We start from the raw sequence: 11,236 nt of genomic DNA on the forward strand, positions 1-11,236 counted from the left end.
AAGCTATGTATGGTGACAGACTGATGTTAACTAGACTTGTTGTGGTGATCACTTCATAATATAAATATTGAATCATTATGTTGTACACCTGAAACTAATGTTGGATGTCAATCATACCTCAAAAAAAACACAACAAAAAAAAACACGTTTAAGACAGCCGATTTGCCTCACTCACAGATTTACTAAACAAGAAATTATCAGAAGCATCTACCTCATGATTCCTGCTGGGTTCATTTTTATAATGGAGCTTCCATGACAAGACTGGTCAGCACAATTATGACTTCGTGCTTGACCTGACCTAAGTTCTAGTCTACGAATAAGTTGAGACAACATACTCCATGGTCCTTAAAAAGAAAGAAAACCCTACTAATGCTTTAATTTATCCCTAAAAGCAATAGTGCTCTGAAATGAAAGCGATATTAGACCACTATTCCTTCACAAAGGAAGAAATAACTCCAAGAAAAATCCATTAAGTACATGCCATTTACAGAAATATTTATACTAATTTTAAAATTAAACATTAAATTTCCTAAGGGAAAAACAACAACAACAACACTACAAACTCCTTCTGAGCCAGAATGTAACCACAATTCTGCGTCTGTGATCCAGAAGCTCAAGTCTAGGGCACACCAAGGACCTTTCAAAGAAGCTACTCACCCTGTGGACTTCCATTTAGGGCTGTCCTGTGTAGCCTCCAAAACATTTTCGTCCTGAGTTTCCCCTGCAGTTTCTCATCACCCCCATCTCAGCTCAGGGAAGAAAATTTAATTTCATATAAAAATGTAAGTACATAGGGCCGGCCCGGTGGCTCAGGCGGTTAGAGCTCAATGCTCCTAACTCCGAAGGCTGCCGGTTCGATTCCCACATGGGCCAGTGGGCTCTCAACCACAAGGTTGCCGGTTCAATTCCTCGACTCCCACAAGGGATGGTGGGCTGCGCCCCCTGCAACTAAGATTGAAAGGACAACAACTTGACTTGGGGAAAAAAAGGCCTGGAAGTACACACTGTTCCCCAATAAAGTCCTGTTCCCCTGCCCCAATAAAATCTTTGGGAAAAAAAAATGTAAGTACATAAAATTATCTTTCACTTTATAAATAATCTTATAGGAGTTTACCCAGTATTTTTTGTCCTTTTAAGAACTAGAGAAGTCGCATCTTGCTGAAAGCTAGGCTGACATGAAGGAAACTCTCCCAATATGTTGTAGAGTGCTAACCCCACTGGTTCTGGCAAAACAAGGTTAGAAACAACCAACCTCATTCCTATTCCCATCTATTTTTCTGAGAATAGGACAGAACATTCCAATTATTTTCCCTCCAGGGAGCTCTACCTCCAAAACTCCAAAGATAGAAGCTATATCTTAAGAAAAGTGAGGGCCGACAGTTAAGATTGAAGAGAATTTTGCCAAAACTACTTGAAACATGACTCAGGAAGATGGAGGCGAATAGCAGTGTGGAAACACCATGGGGTTTGGAGCCAAACGGACTTGGGTTCAAACCAGCACACGGTCCTTTCAGGCTTCACGTTCTTTACCAAGTCTCTAGAAAATGGAAATCACACACCTATCTTGAGGAATTGTTAGGGTTAGAAGCACATTTCAAAGACTTGCCCAAAGTCATACAGTAAACAGCAGAAGCAGGACTTGTCCCCAGTTCTAAATAACTCAAGTCCAGCGTTCTTTCCCCTTTGCCATTCATTCCAGAATGTTACTGTTATTGGTGAGGAAAAAGGGCAAGATCAGGTCACGTGTCACAGGGCAGCACACACTGCATTTCCCTCAATGCTCAGGTGCTTTTCGCTAGCTCAGTCCTCTCATCACTGTGATAACAGGAGCTATTTATTCAACACCTACCTACCGGCCAGGCAGGGTATGCAAAGTGCTAAGCACAGGGCCTGTTACATAATAAGCACTCAATAACTGGTGCCTACTTATACAGAGATCTTAACTGCTTAAGAGAGCTTAGCAAAGGCAGGCTTCTTACAGGAAATTGAGTGGAATACAAGTTAACCAGACAGAAAACGGGGGGAAAAACATGCCAGAGTGGGCATTTTTCAGAGAAAGAACATGTGTACAGAGCCATGGAAGTGAAAAAAGCACAGCGCACTCAGGGAAATACAAGTCACTGAGCATGGCTAGGAAGGAGAAAAAAACATGGAAAGAGCAGGAAATGAGGCTAACAAGGCAGGCAGGTGTTGGTACACAAAGGGTGCACTTCATCCTGTGGATGAGGAAAGCCAATGAAACTTTTCAACAGGGAAAAGGACACAGTTAGATCTGTTTCAGAATGACCGTTCCATCACAGAATACAGAAGGATGGAATGGAAGAAGAGACTGAAGGCAGGCCAACGGGTTAGGAGACGACTGTAACAGTCTCAGCAAGGTAAGAGCCTGAACACAGCGTTGTGAACGGCGGGGAAGAAGGAGAATCACCAGGAGTCAGTGACCCATTAGAAGGTAAGGACAACCCCGTTTCTGACCTGGCTGAATGAACATGCTGAAGTAGAGAGTGTTTGTGGAGTGGGCTGAAGCGAGGAGTACAGTTTTGAACGGCTAAGTTACAGCTGTCTGGGGGCAGCCAAGGGGGTGTCTGGAGCAGAGGAGAGTCAGGGCTCGAGAGATACCCACTAGGGAGGCATCTCGCAGCCATGACAGCTGGAGCCTGGGGCATGGATGAGATGACTCAGCGAGTGTCTGTGAAGAAAGAGGAAAGCTAAGGACAGATATCAGGAACACCCACATCAGGAGGCAGAGACAGAAAAGGAAACCCAAGAGGGCAGTTAGGGAGATGGAAGGAAGTGATGCCATAAAAGCTAAGCAAGGAGAGAGTGTTATAAAGATAATGCTCCAAGGTATCCAGTGCTGCAGAGAGGATGCCGTATCCAGTGGGCACCATTCAGACAGACAGAAGTCACTGGTGGCCTTGCAGACAGTTGGTTCCGAGACTTGAGGAGGTAGAAGCAACGGACTGAGGAGTAAGCAAAGGTAAGAAGTAAGACAAAGGAACTGCAGGCCACAGCTTCTAGGATGGATGAGAGGGAGAGTACAAGCACAGGAGAGCAAGCAGATTCCAATACAAGATTGTGGGAAGCTGCTGCTTTTAAGATGGGAGACACTTCAGCATATTCATTACAGGCTGAAGGGAAGGAGCCAAGTGTTAAGTGAGAGGCTAACGATGAGAAAAGAAACAAAGACAAAAGTCTATGACTGAAGAGATCAATGAAGGAAGCTCCCAAGATCCCAGAAGGGGAGAAGATGGGACTGAGAACACAGCCAGAGGGATACGCTGTAGAAGAAGAGGGGTATTTCTCCTCTGAGAAAAGAAAGAAAGGGGATAAGGGTGGGAACTGGTAGAGATAAGTTGGTGAGTGTTGAGGAGAGGAGCTGAGGGAATTTGGCTTTCCTTACAAGCTAGTGAGAATGAAAGGTGATAGACCTGATTCATAACTTTGCTTCATACTCCTCTTTAGAAACCGATGAAAGCTGTAGACTCTGTCGCCCAAAAAGGCACTAACACTCAAAATTCTGAACGTGATTTCAGAGTGTCTCCAATTCCACTGAAGCCAACCCGTGTATCCAAAGATTCTGTCATCTGTAAGGCTATGGAATTCCAAAGAAATGGCCTTTCAGGAGTGATCTTGTTCACAGAAGAGCATCCACAGGGGAAAGCAACTTATTCATTAGAAGCACAAAGGTTAAAAAAATACCTCTCACTTAAACCTCTATGAAATACTCAATCACTAAAAAGAAATGGACTATTTGTGTACAAAACTATCTTAAACTCTCTAGGGATAAAAAATATAGAAGAACATCCCTGCCTTTAGAAAATGCAGAATTTAAAGACAATGAGTGACAAAGCCTTGGATTTTGCAACGGCTTTAGATAAAAGCAGTATTTTTAAAAGATGAAAGCTCAACCCAGAGGTGAAGGGAGACAAAAATCAGACCCTGAAGTCTAAAGATAGAAGACTGTAAATGGTTGGTGGTAAATGCTACTCAAAGGAAAAGAGGATGCAAGGAACTTCTGAAGGAGGAACTGAAAGGATTTGTTCACTAAGGACAAAGGGAGGACTAAAAAGGGAAGAACAAAGAAGTATTGGAAGGTACATGTGCCTTTTCATAACTTGGATACGCTTGAGTCTCAGAAATCATGCTTAAATTTCAGAGCCATTTGCCGGAACCTACAGGCTCAGAAATGTACACATGCCAGATGTCTGTATCAAACAAACCAGCTTCTCTTCTCAGCTCTCGTCAACTGCTTGCAGTGACCCAACACGTGTTGAGCTAAGGGTAGAGGGTGCCGACAGGAGCACCTGATGACGGAGGAAAGTCTTGCTTTTAAAAAATATATACGCAAATTGATTCCATTCATCACTTCGTATATAACCACATATTACTAAGTTATACACGATATTGAAAACAGCCAAGTCGGTATGCATCCATTCACTACCAGAAACAATTACGATTGCATGTATGCCACCTGCTACACTCAGCTTTCCTCCTATGATCTCATTTTAACACTCCTCACAACTCTAATGAAGTTGTCATTCCTGTTTTAAGAATTCAAGACACAAAAACCAGGGAGGTTAGGCAGTCTGTCCAAGGTCACAGAGCTAATAAGGGACAGGCCAGGACTTGGACCCAGGCCCATCAGATGCCAAAATCTGTGCCTCTCAAATGATTGCACAACCCCGCATGGTGCCAAATCAAATCCCCAAGACAGAGACTTTGTATTTCAATTGAAGTTAAATTGAAGTGAGCAGAAATTTATTACACTCCCGAAACAATACAAGACAGAAACAGTTGGGGAGTTATTTAAAGAAGTTTAAGACATAAACGACCTCTGTAGGAGCTTACATTGAGGTGAAATGAAAAACAATTTAAATTAGAAAATACATGATTGGCAAAAATGATATAAACTGTAAATGCTGTGAGGTTTGAAGCTCGAGAGCTCACAGTGGTCAGGGTCAGGTTTATTAAAAAGCTAGTACTTCAGATGAACTCTTACAGAATTGTGAGAAACTGCACACAAGCAGGAAGCAGTGTTTCGAAAAGCATTCCTGAATTAATCATGAAAGGAGACCATGGAGAACGATAGTAATTACAATACAAATATAGTGGGAAGGCCCTTCGTAGCCAACATCTGAACTACCAACCCTGAGATACTAATCCTTACAAAGGCCAGCAAAGAAAGTAGCCACCAAGGGCAGGGCTAAGAGTGAAGGGCTAACGATTTCTCCTATTCCAAAATCCAGCTCAACGCTATGGGGCTGTCAAACCACAAGATTAGTTTTTCATACACACATGAGAACTAGGGTGTCCAGGCGAATGATTCTTCCAACAGAGAGAATTTGTCTGTCACTTCTCTTCGGGAACGGCCCTCAAAACCAGTTCACAATCGTTCTAATTTTTTGACAGTCATGATGAAAGGCAGTTTATAGTCACTCTAGTTTTTTCAATCTCAATTAGTTTGGACTCCAAAGAACATCAACCAGCTTTTCTCCACTTGTCTGCAAGTGACCATAAAATGAAACTCCACCCTCAGAGAATTAAAATTTGCCACCATGAGGATTTCCAAAGGAATGTGCCACAGGCTCTGACAGCAATTCCTAAAAATGAGTTCCAACATAAGACAAGTACAGCCCACCAAAAAATACATTTATGCAAGTTTTAGGGGGTAGATCACTTAGGTAATGCTCAGTTTGGGTTATTTAAAAATCCACACACCTGCTTTCCTTAATGCTGCTAGCATCAGGTATAACAACTGCTTAGATACCATTTTCTGATAAAGGTGCATCCTATGAATTCATGACTATGCTACAGAGATAGCGGAAGTGGCCCACCTTCCCATTATAGGTAAAGAAGGAGGGATTTGCCAGTTTTCTGATGGTTTAATTCGAGTTGTCAGCTTCTCTATTCAGCATTGTATCCTTTTCTTCAACTCCCTCACCTCTTCCCCATCTTTTTTTTATTTTTTTATTGGGGAATATTGGGGAACAGAATGTTTCTCCAGGGCCCATCAGCTCCAAGTCATTGTCCTTCAATCTAGTTGGGGAGGGCGCAGCTCAGCTCCAAGTCCAGTTGCTGTTTTCAATCTTTAATTGTAGGGGGTGCAGCCCATCATCCCATGCGGGAATTGAACCGACAACCTTGTTGTTGAGAGCTCGCGCTCTAACCAACTGAGCCATCCGGCCGCCCCTCCAGCGGCAGCTCGTTGTCTTCAATCTAGTTGTGGAGGGCGCAGCTCACTGGCCCATGTGGGAATGGAACCGGCAACCCTGTTGTTCAGAGTTGCGCTCTAACCAACTGAGCCATCCGGCCGCCCCTGCCCCACTCTTAAAGAGGATTTATTTCAACTCCTAGGACTTGGCCCTCTCTTATCCCCCAACCTTGAAGGTGGACCCAGTACCAAGCTTTAAGGACCGCCAAGATGTGATGAAACAGGAGAAAGGGAGGATGTGACTGTGTTTGTTGTGTTTGTGCTCAGAGAAGTGTTCAAACAAGAAAAGGGAGGATCCCTTCCTGTAAGTATTATTTCATCTTAAATACCTCTCCAGTTGTCATCGTTGGCCTGTTCTCAGACACTGAAGGCTTGCGCTCCTTCCGACATGCCACAGAAGTATGGAATTTATGTCCTTCTTTCCTTCACCCTTAGGACTGAACTGCACAAGCTAAATCACAGGCCTCTCTACTAACTACCCAATCCAATCTCATATTTATCGTACTCGGTTGCTTCTTTTTCACAACAACAAAGCAGATAGCTTCCTCTTTTCTTAGAAGGCAGCCTCTGTACAGAACTCCATCATGGTCTCATGTACATATGTTTTGTTGATATTTTTAAGTGGTTTCCCTCCCAGACTCGGAGCTCCTTGAAAGCCAATAGAGTTCCCTGCTCACCTATGTATCCCCAGCACACAGTAGCCACCAAATAAATGTCTGGATCAAATACATGAATGATAGATTTGAAAGAGATTTCAGAAAGAGAATCAACAAGACTATTTGGAATTGCGGCATACAACTGTTTTGTGGCGTTTCCTTAGAATAAAATCTAGAGTCAATAGCTTGTGCAATAACAGTCAACATATTTACATCATTCAGTGATAACAGATACCATAATTATATGGCAGCTTAGGATAATGGCACTTATTACATGAGCAACTTTAGACAAAACACTTAACCCTTGTGAGTTTAACTTTCCCCCTCTGTGAAACCAAAAAAAAAAAAAAAAAAAAAAAGAGGTGGTAATATCTATTCTACCTAATCACAGTCCTAGTCAAGTCAAATGACATAATGTATAAGACCATTACACAAATATAAGATATTATCAGACAGATTTAAACAAATAATTCTCACTAGTCTTATTTGATGTGCATACACTTCACTAAAACACGAATAAAGTTCAGACAAAAGAGCTTACTGTTAAACATATAATAAATATGAGAAAATATGTGAACCATGAAAAATCTCCAACCACGGAATACTTGTAAGAAACCTCCTACCTATTCAATTCATCTACAGAAAAGCTCGCGATTACGGTAACTTCAATTTTCAGTGATTCTCCCGGGAGTTGCAGGCTCTGCCTCTTGCTGCAGAAGCGGGAGGCTTTCACCAGCAAGTCCGCGGTGACCTGCCTGAAGCCCCAGCCAGAGCCCTGCACCGCACTCTGCGGCAAACAGGCTACGGGGGCACAGACCTGCATTTCAGCACAGGGTTAGTCAGCTGATGTATGACCAAAGCCTGCAGCTGAAAATACAGGCGAGCACAAAGAAAATTCTTTAACAGTAGACAACTCAGACTATCACTATAATTATGACCAACGACGGCCTAAACCTGAAAAAAAATGAATAAAATCAAGGAATGAGTGCAGCAAAGCCAGCACACACGGTAAACACATAGTTCAAAGTGCCTTCTTTTTTGTTGTTGTAAGAAGAAAAAAGTACTTCGATCAGAGCACTCACTGTAGAGAAAATGTAAAACAAACAAACAAAGGTTGGTTCCAAATATGCTACAGATATCACGAATAACACCATGCTATAGATTTGGGGGCTGTTGGGTTGTTTCAACTTCACTTGAATTCCTAAAAATATCTATCTACTTCTCCGCAGATCCTCTGTACTCTGAGCAAAACAGAGAGAAAAACAGATGGCCAAGATGCTGACACTGCAGGCCCAAGGGTTTCCAACTGTATGTTTTTCCAGTTATCCATTGCTAAAAGAGATGAAATACAGGATGATGTAGTATAAATCTGTAAGAAACCAATTCGGACTAAGTCATATGCCAAACAAAACAATTCTGCACTGGAAAGCAAACCATGCACTTGTCCTTAGAAATGTTGAAGCCTTGGCATTCAGAGTGTATGAGTTTCACACACTTTTCTGGAGGGGAGGTGAGCTAATCAGTGTGAGTCCTAGAAATAGTTCCTCAGAATCATCTCTAGAAGCACCCAGAGAAGTAAACAATAATCAGCTGGAAGCAGAAATACCAAGAATAAGGAGCTTCCAGGATTTCCCTCTCAGTGTAAAAGCAATCAACTCCTATTTTTAATCTCTTTCTGACGCAAACAGCCAGCCAAACCTCTCTCTTTCTGGCTAGTCAAAGATAGCTGCTTCGTTACTGTAAAATAACTGTTTCAAAAGTCAATCTGAATGTAAGTCATTACAGACTGAAAGACAATGCTTTAGGAGAAAACTGAAGTATGTTGCCAGGCAGAACAGGACGGTAATGCCCTAAACACTTCACAGAAAAAAACTCATCCACTACCACTGATTTTGGGGACTGGCCAAAGAATAACTTTCCAACTGATTAATTGAAAAATAATGTCTGTAATTAAGTGCAAATGAAAAGAGTACTTCCCTATACATTGGGAAAACCTAACAGCGTTATTAATAATAATTACTTCCTTCCATGGCCAACTGGATTTATAACACAAATCTACTTATGGTTTTTCATTGTAAAGGATGGGGGGTGGGGGAGATAATGTCTTGATAAGTGAACAAAGTCAGAACTCTCCAGGGAACTTGTCACATTCTTCTTTTCCAATGAACAATTTTGAATCCATTTGAAAAATGCTAGGGAAGAGGGCCTCTGGCAAGGAACTCACTAAGAATATGCGACTCTGGGGCCACCACCACAGCCCTGACATCAAGCTTGGACAAAATACTGCTTTTGTCTCTGAGGCAGCTTGTGATAAAAACAGGAACTTTGTGGAGAACTGATCACAACTGCACAAGGAGCCTGATCACATGCCCACCACACAGCACTGTTTCTCTCATTGTTATCCAAGGGACTTTTCTAAGAACAGGGGCTTGATTTATTCCATTCTTTTAATTTTCAAAATAAATCCAGCCCTCCTTGTACCAGTCCATTGTCAAAAGAAAAAGGGTGCCGGCCAGGATTTGCATGTAACCTCTCCTCCCTCCTTCAAAGACTCCAAAAGGTGATCAGATGCGGAAAATTCAGCAGGAATACACGCACCAGGAGAAAACCCTTCTGACAAAGGTGGTCTCAACGCAGCACCGTGTGTCTCTCTCTGGGTTAATGCCACTGCTTATAATCTCTTGAAGACCCTCAAGGGCCCACCCAGTTTCTATCTTACTCCTGTCACTGGGGAGGCGTCTCTCATTGTTAAAGAAGGGAGAAGAAGAAATGCTGACGATTTCCTATGTGTCTTTCTCCTTTTTTGAAGGGGTAAGGGGGACAGAGACAGGAGTGGGGCCCTCCCTCGAAAAGGGTAGAGGACAGGAAAAAGCTGTCAGCCACCCTGCTGGCAGCCTGACCCCCACCCCCACCGTGCCCAGACGCCCGGGCAGAAGCGGAGGGCGCAGCTTTGTCTCGCGTTTTGGGGGGCAGGGAGCGCAAAAGCAGCCCGGGCCTGGGGAGGCCCTCTCTCTCCCCCAAGCCCCTGCTTGACCCCCTCCCAGGGAACACAATGAACCCACACGGGAAAGCCACTTCACCGGGTGGGAGGGGAGGGAAGACGACCCTTCAGAGCCCGGGCCAGATTTCCGGCACCCTCCTTCCCTCTCGCCCGCACGGCCACCAGGGCGCGCGGCAGGGACCTGGTCTCCCTCTCGCCGCGAACCGCAGCGGCGCCCGGGCGCTCGCTCCCCCGCCCGGCTCCTACCCTCGGAGAGCTCCAGCTCCAGCTCCGCCAGCTGCGCCCGCACGTCGGGCGGCAGCGCCGCCACCGCGGCCGGCGCGGGCTCCAGGCCTCGCTCCGCCATCCCGGCTCCGCCAGCCACACTCCGGAAGACAAGAGAGGGGGCCGAAGGAGGGACGGACTGACGCGGGTCCACACCCGGGCTACAAGATCCGGCTCCGGCCGCCGAGCGCCGTCAGCGCCGCTGCTACCGCTGCCGCCATGAGCGAGGGTCACGTGAGCACCCCGGCCCCGCCTCCGGGCCGAGGACGCACCGCCTCCTTTGCCAAGTCAAACTCAGGACTCGCGTGTTTATGGCGCCCTCTACTGGGAAACTCGTGAAACGACGAGCCCAAGCCCGCTACCCCGAACTCTGCACAAGACCGGCATAAGGTGTTGATGATGTGGACACGCAGCGTTTAATTTAACCTTTTACAAACTCACGTGCAAGGAGTTTTCAGGGGCTCCTGGTCATACTTTTTCCACCTCTCTTCTCTTAGTAGTGTATGCCTTTGTCTTTTCCCTAACTCCATTTTGCCCTAACCTACCCGTTTATAAGGACCTGAACACAGGCCCCTTCTTTTATTGGGAATTCCCGGTTCCAATTGCCAGGAGCTCTTTGTTTCTGTTTCAAATGCCAGCATTTAAGACAGTGGAGGGAGAATTCGGTTCCTTCTGACTAGACTTCTAAAGACTTGCAAGAGGGAAACTTACTCTTCTTTATTTTTTTATCCTCTTCAGTGTATATAACTTAGTAGGTACTCCAAAAATATTAATATTTTAATTCAATATAAGAAGGATCCAAACATTTGTGTGCTTTTACCAGGAACTGCTGGGCAGATGCTTTAAATTGTCATTCATATTCTTTCTATAACAGTATTGAATCATTTTTTTAATGCCAAATCTCCCCTTCAGAATTTGGGGGATTCCAGTGTTTTTACTTCCTTTCCATGCGGATCCAGAAGTGGTTCTTTAATAGAACGGGCCCCAGCATCTATCCATTAGGAGTTTCTAGACAGTATTTTGTATCATTTATGGGATGGAAGGAAAAAAAAATTTTAAGTTAAGAATTTCAGCTTGAAAAAAGGAAGAATGTGACAGTAT

The 11,236-nt window shown here is 44.2% G+C and overlaps 1 protein-coding gene across 6 annotated transcripts in view; it reads right to left on the reverse strand.

The window, feature by feature from the left end:
• DIP2B (disco interacting protein 2 homolog B) overlaps window positions 1-10,366 on the reverse strand; it is a 220,793-nt gene extending 210,427 nt beyond the window's left edge. For all 6 annotated transcript variants that reach the window (XR_012493969.1, XR_012493968.1, XM_074325685.1 and 3 more), the window contains exon 1: window positions 10,118-10,366. Coding sequence is in view for 4 of the 6 variants with exons in the window: in XM_074325685.1 (XP_074181786.1) it covers window positions 10,118-10,217 (100 nt within the window). In the remaining 2 variants the exon portion in view is untranslated. The remainder of the gene's footprint in view (window positions 1-10,117) is intronic.
• Between the last annotated feature and the right edge of the window lie 870 nt (window positions 10,367-11,236).

The sequence above is a fragment of the Rhinolophus sinicus genome, linkage group LG02 (assembly GCF_036562045.2).
Source record: "Rhinolophus sinicus isolate RSC01 linkage group LG02, ASM3656204v1, whole genome shotgun sequence".
NCBI lineage: Eukaryota > Metazoa > Chordata > Mammalia > Chiroptera > Rhinolophidae > Rhinolophus > Rhinolophus sinicus.